At 42.5% G+C, this 21,131-nt stretch overlaps 1 protein-coding gene across 1 annotated transcript; it reads left to right on the forward strand.

Moving 5' to 3' along the window:
• Nucleotides 1-274: 274 nt before the first annotated feature.
• On the forward strand, nt 275-18,037 carry kcng2 (potassium voltage-gated channel, subfamily G, member 2; the record flags this gene model as incomplete). The annotated part of the gene is made up of 2 exons (XM_084562848.1): nt 275-1,057; nt 17,041-18,037. 2 exons carry the CDS (start codon nt 275-277, stop codon nt 17,866-17,868), a joined length of 1,611 nt encoding a protein of 536 aa, XP_084418974.1. The 3' UTR covers nt 17,869-18,037.
• Nucleotides 18,038-21,131: the final 3,094 nt, after the last annotated feature.

A 21,131-nucleotide genomic window follows, 5' to 3' on the forward strand; every position in this document is an offset into this window, starting at 1 on the left:
CACATCTATTTGCATGAATGCATTCCATCCCACAAACAGTCCAAGAAATTTGAACGAATGACTAAGAGAGAAGTTCAAACTGCATCTCACCTCCGCTCGCCTGGCTAATTGCTGCAAGAAGTTGCAACTTTAACTTACTTATTCGTCTTTTTTCTCTTACAGAGACGTGCTGCGTTGCTGAATGGGTGACAAGCTCCTCGTTACCTCTCGTGCCCTGTGAAGCCACCCTCCCATTGCACATTGCAGGACAGGGTCCCCCAGCAGAGTTGCAGGGATGTACCAGGAGGTAGCCTTCCTGGCAGGCAGCACTGACCACCCGTTCACCAGTTTCCACTTCAACCGTGTGGAGAACCCACAAGAGGTCACGTCCAAGAAGGGTTTGTTCTACAAACGAGCCCAGCTCCTGCTCCAGCCTCAGGCGCGCCAACAGGACGGAGATGAGATCGGCCTGGCAGACGGAGCTGCCATTATCAACGTGGGGGGCATCAAGTATCACATCCCCTGGTCCACGCTGGAGGAGTTCCCCCTGACACGACTGGGCAAACTCCGCAGCTGCAGCAACGAAGCCGAGATCATGGACGTGTGCGACGACTACGACGGCAGCCGCAACGAGTATTTTTTTGACCGAAGTCCGTCCGCTTTCCGCATCATCGTGACTTTCTTGGCGGCGGGGAAGCTGAGGCTCCTGAGGGAGATGTGCGCCTTGTCCTTCCAGGAGGAGCTACTGTACTGGGGGGTGGAGGAGAACAACCTGGACTGGTGCTGCCTCAGGAAGCTGCGGCTCAGACAGGAGGAGTTCAAGGAGCAGCAGAGGCTGGAGGAGGAGGAGGCTGAGCTCACAGCCCCACAGTCCTGCGAGGAAAGCCAGCAGCCTCCAGCAGCGCCAGAGGAGAGCCTTACTGGGGGCTGTATGCGGAGGCTGAGGGACATGGTGGAGAACCCCCACTCCGGCCTCCCTGGCAAAATCTTTGCCTGTCTGTCAGTGTTATTTGTAGCCATCACTGCTGTGACGTTGTGTGTCAGCACCATGCCTGACCTCAGAGAGGAGGAGGAGAGGGTGAGTTTTCTTCAGTAATAACTTTTTTTATTTTTGGAAATAGTCCAAACTGATTCCTGCAACCATATTTAGTCTCTGGAAATCAAATCTGTTGAGCTGCTGGATTTTAATTGAGCAAAAGCACCGTGCAGCAGAATCATTCAGACAACACAATTAAACAAAAGGCTGGCATCACTGAAATAAGATAAGACAAGATTCATTTACCAATTTCAGGCAAATAATAAAGCAGTGGAGTTGAGTTATGGATCCCAGAGTGCTGCTCATTTTTGTGTAAGAAATCCAACAGTGCATTGCATAAACAGTCGCAGTGGTGTCTAACTAAACAACCAACGCTAAAACCATATGCTAAGCAGATTTACATGAGGAACACCACAATTATGCCACAAATAAGTATGAAGGCAAGGGAACCTGTTCTCAGGATTCCCTTTTTTTTTTTTTAGTACATCCTCGGGGTTGTGCATTCAGCTGCTACAGTAGAATTCAGATTATGGTGATGCAGCAGCCCACATACTGAGGCTTCCTGTGCTTTATTGTAAATCATCTTGACACAGACAGAGGCGAAGGCTCAGGGACAGCGAGGCTTCCTCTCCCTTCACTTGAATACCAGATTATTGTGCGGCTCCCGTCACCGTTTCTGCATACTTTCCTCCGCAGCTACATGAGATCCATGCTCTCCCATGCATGGAGTGAACTGACAGCACACAGAGCACAAAGATGATACCAAGGCCATGCATTCAGGCATCTTCAAATGAATAATTGGATTTAGGCTTAGGCTCAATTGAATATAAAATAAGGTCACTGTTGTTACATAACACCACGATTATGCTAATTGTAGCCATGAAGTCCTAATCCATACAGTGAAAGCTTGTTTACCCAAACCATATCTAGACCAGCTGACCAGCAACAACAGCGTGAGCCGTAAAATACTTTTAATTATGTTGTGTGTCGCTTTGATGCTTCATTTCAAGAGAGGGAATTTAACATGCAGGGCGTGCGTGGCACTTTGATGGTGTAATCCAGATCTTGTGCATATGCAAACATGAAACATGAGACAAAACGTATTACATCTGCAGGGGAAATTGGGAATAGCTGTTCAGAAAATATGCAGATTCACTTTTTTTTCTGAGAGGCTAACAAAAACATGTATGTATGTTAATGAAGCTGGGACGCAGTTAGCCTAGCTTAGCATAAACATATAGGGAGAACTTTGTTGGACTTTAATAGTTACATTTTCTAATTCAGATATATTTATATAGCATCAGTAACAATACAAATTGCCATAAGGTTGTTTTACAAGACCCAGTCTGAGACCCCCAGAACAAACACTAAGGGGACAGTAAAAAATAAATCCTCCCTTTAACAGGAAGAAACCTTGTGCAGAACCCAGCTCACATGGAAGGAACCATCTGCTTGAGGCCAGTCAGGTAGAGACAGAAAAAGAGAGAGAAGAGAGCAGCAGGAGTAATGAGATAAACATCCATCTGTCATAGAAACATACATCTGACTAAAGTGTACATATAGATTCTGATAGTGATACAAACAAGAGTACTAAAAGAGTATTACAAGTGTCTTAGCCTTCGACCTTTTGAGTATACATGGTCGTCACATGACCATTTTATGTGAGGTTTTGTCACCCTTAATTTATGAATTTATAGTTCATTCTTGAGACCAAGTCAACATTTGAACAAAGGCTCTCCTGAGATATCGCCCACAAGAATGGATGAGTGGACAGACAGGCGATCTGAAAACATAATGCCTCTGGTCACGGCTGTGCAGAGACATAAACCCCATTTAAAACTTGCTAATTAGCATTTTGTATTATGTAAAAGTAAAAGCTCTTTGGATATAGGTTGAACTTTGTACTGCTGTCATTTGTAATTCCGGTAGGATGCTCAGAAAGGTTTCTAGATCCCGAATGGCTACCCATTACATTGCATTAAATGATGTGCCATCAACATTCAGTAATAATAATAATTAAAAAAAAGCTGGGTGGGTAAATAATTGGTTGTTAGGAACATGAATATTTGCTGCTCTGTCACACTTTTGAGGGAGAGTAGCTAGGAACTTTCACAAGACGAGGTATCTTTCTGGAGGAGCATTCTCACAGTATGGTTTCAAGGTTTGGTATTGTTGTGCATGCAGAGAACTGAAGTACAGGCTATTCTCGCTTTTCAGTATAAACTCAGTGCAACCTCACATTTAGTATTTTTCATCAGTCTTTGTGGAAAAATGAGAAGCATCTTACAATGTAGCATTTGCAACAGGAAATGTAACCCTCTGTGATTTTAACAAAATACAGTTTGCATGAAGAAAAACTGCAGCCAAGGCTGTGTGGACAACTCCCTCATTGTTCCTTCCCTGTGCCCTTCCATAGGACACACTGAACGTGTAATACAGACCACCTTGTCACTCGTTTACAGAGTGTTTGTTTAAAACTGGTGAAAACTTTTGTTTCAAACCCACGTCTAGACACATATTATTGAAAGAGGCTCTATTATAAGCCGCTACATTTAGGTATTAGTATAGTAGTAACTCACTGTGAGTTTGCTATCTGGTAACCCATGGTACAGTCATAGATGACGTGCTGCTGATATCATAAACTGTTTATGTGACACCTTGCAACTCCTCTAACTGCTAAATATTTTTGCATTGTGTCATGTTATTAAAGAAGAGCTTCAGGGGTAGGCATTTGGAGAGAGACAGTTCTTTTCTGGTGACATGCTGATAAGCCAAACATGTCATGACTCAACTTTATTACATCTATAGACAGATTGATCTCTTCATGTCAGTCTCATAACAATAGCTCAATAGTTATTTCCCAATTGTGGACATAGACTTTTCTTAGTGTAGATTTTTCTTTTTCTTTAATTACTTTGTACCCTGAAGAATCTATACACGAATACAGCAAATACTGTAATTTAGAATAAATTCCAGATGTGAACCTGCTATGTAGATGTTTCTCAGATTTATGATGTTGCTCATAACTTACAGTCTCTGGTCTCTAATTAGGCCTGAAAGTGAATGTGGAGCACATCCACTTGTTGCTGCGTTTAGCTTTCATCTTGCAGGAAGAGAAATATTGCTACCTCAGGCTTTTGTTCCCACTAACTACACATGTTGTCACAGCGTGTGACAATTGAATCAAAAAAGCATATTAAAGCCGACAATGTCCCCCTCCTGAGCCTTTTCATGTCCGCCTTTGCCTGGTAGACTTCAGAAAGCCTTGGCGATCGGGCCTCGGAGCATCCTTGTATTGTGCTAATTCACCTCTTGAATGGCATCAGCGGACCAGAATATGATTAGAGGAGAGCCCCGCAGCTTCTCCTTCTGTCAAAGATACGTCTTCATCAGCAAGGCTGGCGCTGTTTGTATGACCTGTGTAAGCTTCAAAGGGAGAATCAATCAGGGAAACAAACTGGGTGAAATATGAACAAAGACTGTCTTAAACATAGTCTCGTCTTATCTCCAATTAAGCGTCATCTGTCATTATGTGCCTGTATCCTTAATTATTTGAATCAGAAGTGGCTAGCAAGGGTGTGATGGTTCGCATGGGTGGTGTGATTAAGAAGGCACCATTCTTTCTAACTCTGGACAGCTGAAACTGGTGTCATTGTGGCGCCAATTAACCACCCAGAGATTCATGAAAAGTTACCCTCCTCCATTGTAAGAACTGTGGTAGTGGTGGTTCATTAAGAGCGAAAACCTAATCTGAACCAGCTACAGGAGGCAACGGCATCGGTTTATGGTATAATGAGATGGCCATGTCTTTCTCGTGAAAACCTACCGTGTCAAAAGGAAGTGAGGCAAACGACAGCGTTTGTTCACATGTTCTGAAACGTTACTAAAACTCTTTACAGCTCATTTATAGCTTCTGGGCAGGATGTAATTGATCATACGGTAAATTAAAAATGAGACATGGGCAACCTTCTCACAGTGATTCAGAAAACAATAATGGTGCGGTGCAGCTGTTTTGTTTCCTAGTAGTCCTGGTGTGCACCGCGGTGTCAGACAGAACTGACCCGGTAATATAGAGCAAAGCGTTTATGCTGCTGAAACGTGTTCAGTGATTCCAGCTCAGCTCGCGATTTACTGTAAGCTTCGGTTAATTACCACATCTCTTTCAGTTGAGTCCGCCCACTCACCCTCCTCCATCACAGAACACCCTAATATCCATTAGCTTTGATAGCAAGCAATTTACATCTCTGCAAAGTCTCCCTACACTAATGAAACTAATGAAATGGTGATTTCCTTAGATACTCCATTTCAGATTGTAATGTATTCTGTATTCGTCATATGTAATGCTTTTGAGACCTACATTTCCAGTGCTGGCAGAATGAAGGAGGCACAGCAGTTCCTTGTTGCTTTTCCTGAACCTGTCTAAAACTCCAATGACGTGTTAGCTGTTATATGATACCATAAAAATATCTAATCTGATCAGTGCTGTCGCTCAGAATATTGAATTATATGAATGTAATTTTAATTTAAACTTCCAGTAAGTGATTTTTTAGCCCCTCGGGTCCAGGGAAAGCTGTGAAACACAGCACTGACATTGATTTTGATTCAGTAATGAGCGAGTAGTTGCCCACATTCCACAGATATATGAAGCAGAGATGTTGGAGTATTGTTTCGGGTCACCTATCAAATTTAAATCCACACACGCCAGAGGGAATGGATGACTCTTATCTGAGTCTGCAACACATTGCATCCCCAATTTCACTTTTCTTAAATTTAATTTTTACTGGGGGTGGAGAGGTTAGCACTGTCGCCCCAGAGCAGACCTTTTTGGGGTTTCTCTGTGTGGAGTTTGCACATTCTGCGTGTGCCTACAAAGTCTTCTCCAGGTGCTCCGGCTTCCTCCCACAGTCCAAAGACATGTTAGGTTAATTGGTGATTCTAAAATTGGCCGTAGGTGTGCATGGTGTGAATGGTTAATGGTCTTTCTGTGTTAGCCCTGTGATAGACAGGAGACCTGTATAGTGTGGAGCCCGCCTCTTGCCCTATGCCACCTCCAGCTGCCCCACAATCGAAAATATAGCAAGAATATATTCAGCAGGCACAAACCCACATTAATATTTATCCTGGAGTTATGTTTCTGAGCATGTAAATCTGTTAAATGCTCCATAATAGTGGCTATAATATATAGTGACTTGTCACATCTCTGGCAGACTCAAGTGCGCGTTCTGATTCATTTTGGAGATGTGTCTGTGAAAACGCAATAAATGGCAGAATGCAGTATAGTTCCTCCTAGCTCTAGGTCTGAAACAGATTGTTTGTTAGCGGCTAATGGCCGTGTGGTCACGGCTAGTCTCATGGCTTGTCATTACCCGTGTCTTTCAGCTGTGAGTGCAGGACATAAAATCAAAGCTATTAGCTAAAAAAGTACTAAAATGCTGAGCAGAGCCGAGGGTCACTGCTAAGGTGGATGAGAATTGTCTCCACTACAAGCGTCGTTTCACAATGAGGCCCGCTGTTACTCTGAAAGGTACTGATTACCCGGATTACCTGGAAATTAGTCCTGGCCCTCAGTCAAAACCATCAGCGTTTTTATTTGCCAGTAGATGAAGTCATGTTCCACTTCTTAGCAGGAGAGTAACGCAACCTACATCCAGGAAGCCGCTATGCACTCTGTCACTTGAGCCGGAGGAGAGAGTCGGGCAGAAACCAGAAGTTTTTAAGGAGCTGTCTGTGATGGAAAGCACTTAGCCTGGCTATCTAATCTAATGTGGCGCTTAGAGAAACATTCAGTGGCTGTTAGACTGTTCGCTCCCTCCCTGACTCTGTCCTACACCCAAGCACAAAAACAGAAAGAAAAGAAAAAAGAAAAGAAGCTATATTGTCCTTCACGTTTTATGGTTCCTTGTCCACACTGTCAGGATGAATAGAAGATTAAACCTCTAAAGTGCTAAGTCGATTTCTTCCTAAGAATTTCTTACTCTGTTCACATAAGCATCTCTGAAAACAATATTCATGTGTCATTTATCTCCTGTGAGAGCCGTGGCTGTGGTTCTAACCTTTCAGTGACTCTGCTCACGCCTTACCATCCCGTACACTCCATTGTTATGTAAATCCCAGCCACTTTAAAATACCCTCCAACCATAGCCATACATCATCACAGGGGAACGGGAGGCCAGCGCTCACGGTGTGAACGTGTGCAAGAGAAATATGTGCAAACACCGTAGGAAAACAGCAATAATTTTATCTTGGTCGGTGCTGGAAGTAGAGGGTGCACATCACTCATTCCTGCTGACTGTGAATTAGACATACCGCTCCTCACGCTGAGAGAAATGTACAATTCATCACGGTGGCGATGATTTGTGTTTCGCGCCGAGTGTTTGGTGAATAATTCTACTTGAAATGTGGAGTGGTTTCTGTGGGAATACTGCCGTGTTCTGTTCAAGAACATTTGCAAAACTTCTTGCTTGTTCTGAACGTAATACAGAGAGAGGATGAGCACTAAAAGATTTATATGGAAATGTACTATAATTATACACGGTAATTAATTACATACAGAAAACAAGCAGGCAATGTGGATTAAAATATTCACGGTTGCAGCGCTTCACATTTATTTTTGATTTATATTTTAATGTCAGTTTCATAATGCTGTTTCTAAATTTTGGGCAATGAAATATTCAAAACCACCAAAGACTATATGGACCTGAACAGACTAATGAATTACTGCAACAATGGCCAAGAGACCAACATGCATTTAACAATATTGTCTACGGTTGACAATGGTTCAGTTGTAATATTAAAAGGTCATGTTTAGCAGGGTCATATTTAGCTCATTGTTTTGGTTTTCTGTCCCACATATTTACTGGTTACTGAAGGATTGAGACTGTGGCTCTCATTGGTAGGCAGCCAGTTGGAGCAGTGAACATGCCAACACAAAACAGCAGAGGAAAACTGAAGGAGTGTTTTTGTCTTTCATTTCCTCATGAGCTGGTGGAATTTGGGGTTTTCAGCTGCCAACTCCAAGGCATTGAACAGTCAGCGGCAAAATTTTAAAAAGCCATTAGCTTTTTCAAACTTTTAGTGCTAATGGCCCCTCAAGAGTATCTGGTAGAGCTCTCCACGGACCATAGATCTGCACAGAGGTTAATTTTACTAAAGGGGGCAGTTGAGCCAGGACATTAACAAGCTGATTTGCTGCCGGTTGTGGATTTGATGATGTTGTTTGATGAGTTTTAACGAAGTAAATGTTCTCTGATTTACATTTGGATCGAAGTGTTGTTTGCTTTGTGAAAACTGAGTATGAGTTAGGAACAAAGAAACTTGGCCGGTTGATTGTCAGGCTCATTCATTCATTCATTCATCTTCTGTAACCGCTTGTCCTGTGAAGGGTCACGGGGGGGCTGGAGCCTATCCCAGCTGTCATCGGGCGAGAGGCGGGGTACACCCTGGACAGGTCGCCAGTCTATCGCAGGGCTAAGATTATCAGGCTTTACTTTGTTTTGTCTCTTTCCTGTACAGTTGTAGAAATGTTTCTGTAGTAGCTACTAAACATCTTTGGCTGTCTCATCTTGTCATGTCACCCATGTCACCCTTGTGAATTTATTGATGTTTCCAAAGCTCTTTATAGAGTAAACCTTGATACAGGAAGTTGGTACACAAAAACTGACAGTATGAGTAACCTGTGGATGTATACCAATGATTAAGAGGCCTGACTTGAGCAGGGAAAGGTTGGATGTCCAACCCTTGGCCCCTCCAAATGCTGAAGCATCCTTGGTTAAGACACTGAACCAAAAGTTGGTACTGATGTCAAGTGAGCCCTCAGCTTCCAAACACCACCTATAAACATTCAAGTATTACCTCCACAGGTGACTAACTACCCTCTATGTGCAGCCAGTTGGTGCACTGTCATTTGGATTCAGGATTAATTGAGAAACAACAGAAAGTGAATGAAAAAGAGGCTGATTAATATATCTGTCCTGTCTTTTTGTTACATACTGCAATAGAAAAGCTCCAGCTGTGCTTCCTCTAATTGTTCCTCCCCGAGGAGATGCAAACACACACAGCTCAACAGCCTCTCAGCACATGGAGAGGCCAAACCATTGACATTAAGAGTGAGCAGAAAGCTGCTCTTGTTACCAAAGAGGCATTTGTATTAGCGAACATCCTCAACTTGTCTGCCTTTAACTCACAGTGTCCAGTAATACCCAATATGTTAAAAATAATTTTATCTCCTGAATCACCTCAAAGGAACCACTTTGCTGTGTTGAAAAGATGAACACCGATTGAAGGACAACTCTCAGGAGATTCGAGGATACAAAACCTAATCAAAACACGGAGACGATTTGGAGTCCCAGAAGGCCTGGCTTTCAACTCACGCCTAAATGCTCTGCTGAAGCGGGACATCACTCAAAATATGGTTTTAAGGGCAGTAATGTTCAGCCGAATTGGGTTGCATTAGTCCTCCTCATGAATGTTAATGCAAATAAACTCTGTCTGTAAACTGCTCTGTGTGGAAACAGTGGTATGAGAGCGATTTGGAACAAATGAGCTGAATCATTACATAGTAAGAACACTCTCTGCAACTTTCGGGATAGCGGTGTATTTTAAGTTGGGGCAGAGAGAGTGAGGGCATACGCTTGTTGGGCAATGTGCCTCATCAATATCACTGGTACTTCTGGGTTGGCTAGATTAGATGAAACTGTAATGGCCCCCATGGGGAATTTTGCTTGTCACAGCAACAGAGAACAGGTTATAAATTACAGTGTAAAGACAAAGCCTTGCTATTGCTGCAGGTTGAAGAGGATGGCCAGTTAATCGGCTATTCCACCTTTTACAAGTAGTCCAAGGAACAATGAATGCATTACGGTGCGTGAATGTGAATTAAAAATGACAAAAGCTGAAACGCATGCACACTCTGAAAGTTGCTAAAAACGCGCAGATTGCAGGTTGAAACGATTCACACATATTTGGCCGTGCAAAGAACAGAAAGCACTGACCATGAAGTTCCCCATGCCTCCCCAAAGAACTTACAGCAATAAATATATTATGACAAGCGGCAGAACAGCTCGGGCCAAGGCGCTCTGTGCGTGTCTGAAGTAGAGCGCTGTTTTCAGGCTGTTGAGAAGTAAATAAATGCGTGGCATTGGTCGGGGTTGGGCCTTCTATTCTCAGGGGGTTTGTTATTATTGAATCAGAGTTTGAGGCGAAAAAAATTGCTTGGTAATCAAAATTCAGTACAGCAGTCAAACACGCACACACAAACATGCAGCAGTAATGAGAAAATCAACCAAACCTTGAGCTTTGACAGCCTGGGTTGAGAGAAGAGATGGAGAAATGACTGATATGGTCATAGTGAGAAATGATTAGACACACAGCAGGTCACTAAGCTATTAGCTTAGTGGGAACATTGGTCTATTTGTAATCATTTGAGTAAAATGACTTCTATCTGGTCCCATTTCCCCCACAGGCTGGTGTCTCCACACCATCCTGCTCTTCAGATATTCCATCTCCACTTGCCCCGGCATCCTGGTTATCTCAAAACCAGCACTCAGTGTCACTCATTACTTACTGAATGAAAGTCATATAAAGGTTGAGCAAGAAGAAATAAGATGAATATAAAAAAATATATACTTGACTGACAGCGTTTAGTTATGTAGAAGACAGGCAGACTCGTGTCACTCGTTAAATGGGCACTAATGGTTATTGATTACGTCATTAACTGTGTCGAGGGGCAGGATCCTGTCCCAGCATGCAATGGGAGAGCGGATACAGCGTTGGCAGGTCATTGGTCTTCCCTCAAAACCAATAGATGAAGACATTCACCCTCATACATTATTTAGTTCACCTAAACAGCAAACATTGTTTGCCTTGTAAATGGCAGTGAACATAGCGCCTGGTTTTCAGCTGGTGTACGTAAGAAATCCTTCAATCCTTGAATGGCTTGCCATGAAAATTTATACAGGCAGCCATGGCTCAAGAGAAGAACTCTTTGTCTACTCCCATCATTAAATTTTTTTTTTGTCAATTACCATATTCACCAATCAGCCACAACATTAAAACCACTGACAGGAGAAGTGGCATTCGCGTGGATGTTACTTAGACGTATACCAGACACCTAGACCAGACCATAGCAATGACACTCCTTGATGGCAGCAGCCATCCCCAGCAGGATGCAGCCTGACACAGAAACTACTATTTGACACAAAAACGCTTTAGGAACAACTAGAAAATCATGAAGAACAGCACAAGGTGTTAACCTGGCCTCCAGAGGCCCCCACTAACAACATTCTGTTGCCAGACAAAATTGTTTTGAAGGCACAAGGGAGACCTACACAATATTATTATGTGGTCATAATGTCATGGCTGATCGTGTCCACCACAAAAGAATCTTCCTACAAGCCATCAGCTGTACTTCATTTTAAAAAAGCTGGACATGATCTATCAGACTTTCGTTGCCAGTGCCCTCTTGTACGCTGTGGTGTCCTGGGGAGGCAGCACTAAGAAGAGGGGAACCTCACAGCTGGACAAACTGATACAGAAGATGGGCTCAGTAGTAGGGGTAGTTACTGTTGGACACTGAATTTGGGATAAATAAAGTATCTGTCTATCTATCTGGTAAACTGTGTCTGATAATAGAGATTGATATATTGTGAAGGACAGTATAGAGGTTCATTGTTGCCTCATAGCAAGACAAGTCTAGCTCCTGCTGGTTAGCTGGAGACCTCTTGTGTGGAGTTTACATGTCCTTATTTGCGTGGGCTTTCTCCAGGTGCTCCGGCTTCCTCCCACAGTCCAAAGACATGCATGTTACTTGGGTTAATTGGTGGTTCAAAATTAGCCATAAGTATACTATACATGTGAATGTGCATGAGTGTCAATTGGCTGGCAACCTGTCCAGGGGGTACCCAACCTCTCATCCGGGGCCAGCTGATATAGGCTCCAGCCTCGTCTTAGATAGGCAGTACGCTTGTGCAGATTCATAATAATGATTCAAAGTAAAGATGCTTACATCAACACTAGTCTGGCTTGTTTCCGCACTTACTGGAAAATAGATTAAATTCCCAGACAAATCAACACCAGTGCCCTTCAAATAAGCCAAATAGTCAAGAACATTTAGTCCTTGATGAAATAATTTATCTCAATTATTATTTAATTTGTCTAAAATAAGATAATAGGACATTTCTGAATTACAGTTTTCAGTTTCTCGTGGACTGTGTGGGAGACACACATTATTTTCCCTTTGAAAAGAATAGGAAAGTGGCAGTACACTGTATTTGCCAAACCAAACATCCCCCATGTCATCTTTGATTCATCTGGTCACTGTGACCACACTGGTTATCTGATTTTCGGGCTCTCTCTTTTTTTGACTCTAGCCATGATATTACACCCCTCCCTGTGTTCTCTCAGCGATTGCAGGATTGCAGGATTGCAGGATTGCATTTCCAGCATTGCTGCAGAACATTTTGTCCCAACTCCTTTTAACTTAGTGTAACAAAGCCATTGACCTAAATACATTTTAGCAGCTTGTTTTTGAACTGCCACAAACTTCCATTTGTCTTCTGGGTAGTAAATCTGTGGACTACCTCTGGTAAGTGCTATGCTGAAGTTGAGATTGAGAGCCTGCGAACTGCCCAAGATACAAGGAATAAGACCAAGTAGAGAAGAGCTTCTATTCTACATGCTTTTGGCACACTTCACCCCTCATCAGAGGGCTTGAGCTCTGTCTATTGACTGGACAAATTAGATTGTTGATACAAGTGGCCCAAATGCTCCTCCTTCCCATTGTCATGGTATTTGACCAGGATACTTTCTTTCATTCTTTTATTTTCCAAGCAATTGAACATTCTATGAATGTGGGAGAATACCTTCAACCTTAATAATCCAAATGTCCACATCCACTCACACTACTGTTCTGTAATGAGACTCTTGTTTTGTGAAGATTCATATTAAGATGGTTTCTGGGAGAGAAGGGGAAGGTGTTGAAACCCAATCTGGCAGAACAAGTAGACACACACTATAAAGCCCAGTGAGGTGAACAAATGAGAGTGGTAAATAGATCCATTAAAAGCCTGGGTGTGCCAAAGATGGGACCAGGTCAACGCTTGAAGTCCGCCTGTCTGCTGAATCAGACCCTCTCCAACTTATCTGCGAAGATGAGAGGTGAGGCGTCGCTTCCTGCACTATGTGGTTTAACATGCCTGTCTTCAGCTGTGACAGGGTCAGAGTCCACTGATCACTGAGACAGATAATTGAGTACTTTTAATATGATCCTCTGTGGTGTATCTGTGCACAGCAGAGGCGGTTCACAGTGGAGAAGGGGAGGGAGGGAGGGAGGGAGTGGAAAAAGCACTCAGCCAGAAAGCCTCTGTCAGAGAACAATGCAAATACGCCGGTCAAATTCAAAGAAAGGGATGGCATCAGTTGCAAATGTGTCACAAACAAACAGATTCACTTAAGGAAACGGAGGAGCAGAGTGGCAGAGGAAGTGTGAAACATACTGGTTAACATGTGAAAACGAGTGTCTTCCTTAGGGATTTGGACAGCAGCACATTTATTTGTTTTGGCTTCAGACTCTTATTACTTTGGATGTGAAACGACAGCATGTGGTTAGAGGGTGGATTTAAGCTGAAATCTGAATCATCATGCTGTGACAGCACATCAAGCCTCAAAACTGTGCAAGTGCGAGGACTTAAAGATGGATTCATAGCACAGATTGAGAATGAGGTTGAGTCACGCGCAGTTGCTGCTGATATTTTTTTTTTTTAACAAATAACTGAAAAAGCTATTTTCTCCTTATCTGTAGGTACTCTTTTTAAAACGTCCGAATGTTTGCTGCTCCAAATATGTCAAATTAAAACAATATCATATGAATGTACCTAGACACAATAGAGACTCTAGACTCTACTATTTTACAGAATTACATTCAGTGAACTGTTGCGGCGTCTGGACTCTATCCAAATGTTTCTTAACAGGGAGAACATGAGCAAAGGAGGTTTCTGGTGCAGAAAATCCTCCCAAATTGAAGCTGACACTCAGCTGTTAACCTCATAGTTTCTGTATCGTTTCACATTTCAAAATTAGAAACCAGACCTTAGGGTTGCTAGCAGCTAGCCAGGTAATATCAAGCTGTGCTGAGGCGCAGGATTGACTCCCCACTGTTTATTTTAATTCAATGGAATTCAGTGGATTTAAGCCAGTGGATACTGTCTGATGTTCCTCTGACTAATAGAAAATAAGGTACAATACGTTTTGTTGTCATGGTGGATGGATTTAACCAAAACTCCATTACTGCACCTCATACAACATTTTTCTTCCCGTGTTCGGGAGAACTTGTAGAAGCAATTTAACCCTCCTCTTAAGCTGTGGGTCAATCTGACCCATTTCCTCTGTGGGGCTGGCTGAAATACTGGTTACCCTCTCTATTCCTCGTTCTATTCCTTGTTGAGATTCTCTTTTACTCATTTTGCATCATGACCTGACATGCAAGATATGTACCCGCATGCTTTAATGTAATAATAATAATAATTACAATACATTTTATTTATAAGCGCCTTTCAAGACTCAAAAGGACACTGTACAAAAACATTAATGTACTACTGTGGTTGCACAGAAGTAAAATAAAAGTGTGTCTTTGTTCTTATGACCAGTTTCATTCTGTTCCCTGTATCTGGCATACTGCAGCAGCACTTGTAGTTAATGGAACAACTTTATTAGAGTTAATTTTAGCCTGACAAGACAGTCCGAATCAGATGCCTTAAAACTGCGATCCAAAAGTCTTAAAGCTTAGACATGCTTCTGTTTGTACTTGCATGCTCTGTAAACCTACCACTTGTTTCCACTTCCAAAATTTTGTCAGACCACAAAGACCTTGTGTAATGCCCAACTTAACAGCAGAAATACACAGGTTTACAGCTTAGCTCATCATTCATAACAACTGTACTGGGAGGTAATGTGTTTTTTATATATAACATAATTGTTTAAATTGTGTTATGTGTAATTAAGGGTGTGGCCACAGTGAGTCACAGGAAGGTGTCTTCTCAGGTCTCTAGCTATTCGCCTCACACGTTAGCTCCACTAAAATTCTGCTAAAATTATTTTTGAATTAGCCAGAAGTTAGCTTGAGTCAGTCCCTGCCAAGATGGCGACTGATCTTCAGAAATCCTATGGGTGATGTCGTCACAGAAGGTTTGTCCATCTGTACACAGAGTCTGTGCTAATTAAAGAATTATTATTAGAAAGACCACCAACACACTAAATAGAAGAGGTGTATTTTGTCAGTGACATTGTAAGTGTAGCTTCATTGACTTTAGTTCACTGAATTTGTGCTGTATATCATGAAAGAAGTTGACAATGTTTGAATACGCGTCTGTTGGAGCCCCTCAGCTAGTTGACATGGTGGCTACATCTGTCTTTTGTTTCCTGTCTACGGCTTTAACAGACAGTTAGACAACTTTGCAATAAACGTCAACATTAAGATACACTATTGCAGAAGAATCTGCAAAACTCTGCTGCTTTAATCAGTGTTACTTTACAGGAACTCACAGCATCAAAGGAGATGGTAATAGCTGTAAAGCAGGTTTCCCGGTGAGCCTGCTACCTGAAGCTTTTTTTGCCAGTTGGGTACTCTTTTGCAAAGATTCTAGTCACGAAAAGTTATGTGTTTCACATTTGTATTCACTTCTGTGTTTTTATGATTGCAAGATTGCAAGTTTTATGACAAACTAAACAGCTGGGGTTTCATTACTCTATGGGACTTGTGTATAATGGAACAAAAGTGCCACATTAATCTCAGTTTTTCCTAAGGCCTTTGTCAGAACCGACATTAAACTACTATTTGACCCAAACAGCCGAGCTTTCCCTGTCGCTGCAAATGTGTTAAGCTTGACTCAGCAACTGCATTAATGGCACAACTTGATTAGCTTATACCACTCATTTATCACGACGACCACTTTTTCCAAGTCCCTTTACTAAACATGATTACTATTTTTCATTTTTTTTTCCCCAATTTATTTCACTTTAGCAGTTTCTGCTGCTGGTGCTGCTGCTGCTCCAGCTTTGCCCATCAGTCATTTGCATGGTCCTTAATGGGTTTAGCAAGTTTGACGTCTCCAGGGCAAAAAACACGCTCTGTGCAAAACTGAGTGTATACTCTTAAAATTGCATGAGGCCCACTTAGAAATTGCTAATAAAAATGGTTTGCTTACACATTCACTCTTATGCACAACTCACACATGGGGAGAACCTTTTGCAACCACAGCGCTTGTAGACGTCGCTCTAATGGCGCGCTAATGTCGCCGCGCGTTTCCACAAAGCCTCAAGAGGCTGAAAAGACAGGAATGATTGACTTGTTTCAAAAGAGTCAGCGGAATATTTTCTTTTCACCGCTTTATTGACGCCACTTATTTCAGTCAATCCACTGTTAATTAACCCGGCAAAATGTAGCAAAGCAAAGAACATTTTTAGTCCTTAATTATGCCAAGTGATGGCAGAAAAATGAAAAGCGTACTCACACACATCCTCTTTTCACTCTCCTCTATGGGTGACTTTGGCTTAATAACCAAGAAATCTCTTGTTAATTATATTTTCAAATTTTTATGAACACTGTTATTATTATTAAATGAATGAATTTTAGCAGAATCTCCAGAGAACCCCCCCATTTGACTGCTGATATATTACGTAACACTGTGTGCACATCTTCCAGCTTTCACCTCTTGATCCCTCAGGTTTGATGTGTGAATCAGGGAGGTTTACTACATCAGATAATCAAAGCCCGTGCTTTTTGCTGTTTTCATTCAGCTTTTTATTTTTCAGATCTAACGCCAACCTGGTCTGTCAATGGCAAACCCGTGACTCATGTAACAGGCTTTGAAATACCCTCTTAATTACCAACTCTATGCTGCGTCCTTACGTCATCTCTGACTGAAGCGCTTTTGGACTCCACATTTCTCACTCGCTTAAGAGCGCCATGCTGTTGTGTAATGTAACACAACCCTTAATGGCTGTCTTTATGTGCTTTTTATTCCCTGCTGCAGGGTGAGTGCTCCCAGAGGTGCTACAACATCTTTGTTCTGGAGACGGTGTGCGTCGGCTGGTTCTCCCTGGAGTTCCTGCTGCGCTTCATTCAGACGCAGAGCAAGTGCATGTTCCTGCGCACGCCTCTAAATGTCATCGACGTGGTGGCCATCCTTCCCTACTACATCACCCTCATTGTGGACTCTCTGTCAGTGGGAGGGAAATCTGCGGGCTCTGGGAACAACTACCTGGAGAAGGTTGGGTTGGTTCTCAGAGTACTCCGAGCTCTACGGATCTTTTATGTTATGAGGTTGGCCCGCCACTCCTTAGGCTTGCAGACTCTTGGTCTGACAGTGAGGAGGTGCACACGTGAGTTCGGCCTGTTGCTGTTGTTCTTGTGCGTGGCCATGGCTCTTTTCTCACCACTGGTGTTCCTAGCCGAGAGCGAAATGGGTGCCAAGCAGGAGTTCACCAGCATCCCTGGTAGCTACTGGTGGGCCGTCATCTCCATGACCACAGTCGGCTATGGGGACATGGTGCCCAGAAGCATCCCAGGCCAGGTGGTGGCGCTCAGCAGCATTCTGAGCGGCATCCTACTCATGGCCTTCCCCGTCACGTCCATCTTTCACACCTTCTCTCGCTCCTACGTGGAGCTGAAGGAGGAGCAGACCCGGGCGCTGAGGCAGAAGCCGGACTCGCAGGACAGCACCAAGTCGCAGAACAGCGAGGACTCTCAAGAGACGGACAGCTACCACGGCATCACAGAGGCTGCGGCGTCGGCCGTGCAGCGGAGGAAGTCCATGGCGGCTCAGAGGGCTGCTGAGATTAGAGCGTCCATTCAAACTTAGTCGCTCTGTCTGCCTGTCGGCGTTCAAGTGGCAGCCAGGGAGGTCCGTGACATCCTGCAGTGGGACTTCAAATATGACAAGCTGCAGGACTGTGAGCGGGGAGTTTTACTTTTCTGGAGCTTGAGGTCTCAGCTTTGATAGTGTGGAGCGTTTGTGCAGCAGAGCGTATCACAAGTTTCCCAGAGCAGCACAAAGCTTTTTTAAAAAAACAAAAGTGACTTTAAAATATAGATTTCATTACAATATTCAAGTCAAGTAAGATTAAAAAACAACTAACAGTAATAGTGCTCTCACTGACTCTGATTCAGATAAGTTGCTATTCTTAATCATTAATGTTCCTTGTGTAGCTGCATTTGAGTGGAATGTCTGATGCTTGCTGGGATTCTAGTCTATCACTGAAAAGAGAAATATAAATATCATCTCCATTCACTGTCTTTTCTATTTTGCCCAAACAAATAACTCATTGTTGTTGGGGCCTTGTTATATAAGTGTCATACAAAGTACAATGATGTGAGCACATTTATTTGCACTGAAGCAGATATTTGATCTCACTGGCATAGAATTAATTAATTATCTGTCAAAGCTGTCAAAGGGCTTTACAGTCTGCTGGGAAGTTTTTTTTTTTTTTTTAAACATTTACACCGGTGGCTCCTTCTAATGCAGGAGAATGCTTCAGAAACAGTCTGACGGTTAGTTTTCCGTTGAGAGTTAGATGCCAGTCACATATTGTGTTAAAAATAAAGCAGCATCCTAGATTAGCTCAGCTTGAAACTCAGAACTCTTGTTTAACTTGAACGTCAGTCTCAGCCGGTTGCAGTGACGTGCGGTGAGGTTCGTGGCTGGTGAGGCACAGATTTACAATTATGAACCCAATGGAATGGCTTAAATTCGCCATTTCACAGTAATTGGTTAACTTTCAAATCTCAAACAGGCATTCCTTACGCACATATATGTAAGGAACATATTTGGCCAAAGGAAAAATGTCAAATCAACAGCAACACAAATGGAAATATTTGTATTTAAAACCAAATCATTACCTTAATCAAATATATATTAGTAATATTGAGTTGTTTGATCTTTATATTCTGATGATTTACCACTTCCTGTTTTGACTGAAGGTGTAGTTTTAAGATCCCAATAAACGGACCACGGTAGTACCATGGGTGTACAGTTGACTCAGCGTAGAAGAAGAGCAACAGCATCAACCCGTGGCTCACTAGCGCCCTCTTCAATGAGGCAGAAGTACTGGCTGCCTCATCTTCAGTGGCTTTAATGTCAGATCAAGCCTAACCCAGTTTGTGAGAGATTGGTCAATTTGAGGTGAGGCTCAGCTTGCTGCTGCCTCAGCCTATAAAAATGATCGAAATGACTGGAATCATGCTGAAACTACATTCATATCACAGACCAATGGACAAATAGTATAATTTATTTTATCGTCATTACTTTTCATGATGACAGCCGGCCTCCCCTTAGCGCACGTCCCCGGCCGGTTGCCTGTGACAACCTCATTGTGAGGTCACGCTCGTGGGAGATCACTGCAAGCAAATCATTCAGCTAACAAAACCACAGAGTTGCAGTTTTGACACTTGGGCTTTGTGCACAAACAAAGCAATATAATGAGTTAATTAGTCTGCTTTAGAAGTGCTTGCAGGAAAATATTTTGCATTTAAAAGGCTAGCTGTATTCCCTTGCTTTGTGTCTCTATGCTGAGATAAACTAATTGCCTGGCATGCAGTCACCGGCGTTGGATATTATCCAGAGCTGCGTTTGACCGAGAAAGTTTATCACCAAATTTGAGAACGGCTGACAGAAAAATCCCATATCAAGGTCCACTTTTTTTTATCTTGGACTTTTCAATTCTAATTTAACTGTCTTCATCAATAAAGGAAGTTACAAAAAAGTCATGGCTCAGTCACCATCACATTGAAGAACAAACCTGCCACAGTGCTCTATGACCTAACCATCCAAATCTAAACTATAATACTTTCGGTGATTACATGTCTTTAGTGATTACTAGTTTATCTCTCAGTTTGAGAAATGAAGATTATACTACGTTGGTACTGGTCCACCTGTCATCAGTTGTTAACTTAACTCTTGTCATTGACCCAAACTCACTTACCAAAACATCTAAGTAAAGTTTGCTTCTCTTCAAAGAGGCTCACTGACTGTGCCAAGTGTCATCCATCCTCCTTCAGGCAGTCAAAACAATCATTTCCACAGTCCTACACGGTGTCCTTATTTAATTCAGTGCACAGCGCTTCACCCTCTCTGACTTCAGTGCCTTGTACTTTGAAGTGACACATTAAACCATTTCCCCAATTTGTTGTCGAGTTGGAACCATCCAAGTGTTCCTGAGAGGGCTAATTAGGTTTTGATATTTTAATACAGCGCGCAGGTCGTAGGGACACGTTTGGCCCGCTCACTCTGAATCGCAGCCGCTGGATTAAACGAATCCTCACAACGCATGAAAATATCACACACAACTGTCTTATACAGCAACTGTTATATCTACAATATTTAGGTTTTAATTGAAAGTGTTGTTTTGATGATGAGCGGAGGGCGGTGTTTGAATAGAAACTCTACTGAAGTGGATTTGTGCTTTTGTGTCATGAATCCATAGCCGGAGGAAAGAATATAATAAAGATTCTAATGAACACAGTCCCACGTGGAACGCCTTTGATTTAACTATTTATTATACACAAGGACGCTCTCAGACAAAACAGTATGTGCCGTACATATCATTAATAATAAATGGATTCTGTTTGCGGGAGAATGATGCTGGCTCACTGCTGCACCGTTCGCCGTGCATCAATTTAAGTTTTCAGCACGGCGCCCTGAATACGTTCTCCCCTGTTCCTTGTTTCAGTTTGAAATTGCTGTGATCCTGCTGCTCAGTCGGGCTAGGTCTAAACGCCAAAGGCTCACATTTTTCTAATTGGGCAGATTATTAAATAAAATCTTTACTGTTCACTCAGAAAGGAGCCTCTCCTGAATAAAATGTGACTGGACAGAGCTGAGCAAAGTGATTCTAGATTTTCACCTCTTCTCGTCTGTCGTGGATTTGGCATAGTTTATTCTCCTACCACGGCACGTTAATCCAGACAGCATTGTGTGCACTAGTAACACTGGTTAGTCTGCAGTTTAAATGTTTTTTCACTTAAAACTGAGACATACAGTTAAAGAAAAAAAAACAAAAACATTAAATAAAGAGTTCTCCACAGTCAATTAATCAATCTATTAGCCGTCACACTCTATCAGCTCCA

Source organism: Chelon labrosus, assembly GCF_963514085.1.
Source record: "Chelon labrosus genome assembly, chromosome: 16".
NCBI lineage: Eukaryota > Metazoa > Chordata > Actinopteri > Mugiliformes > Mugilidae > Chelon > Chelon labrosus.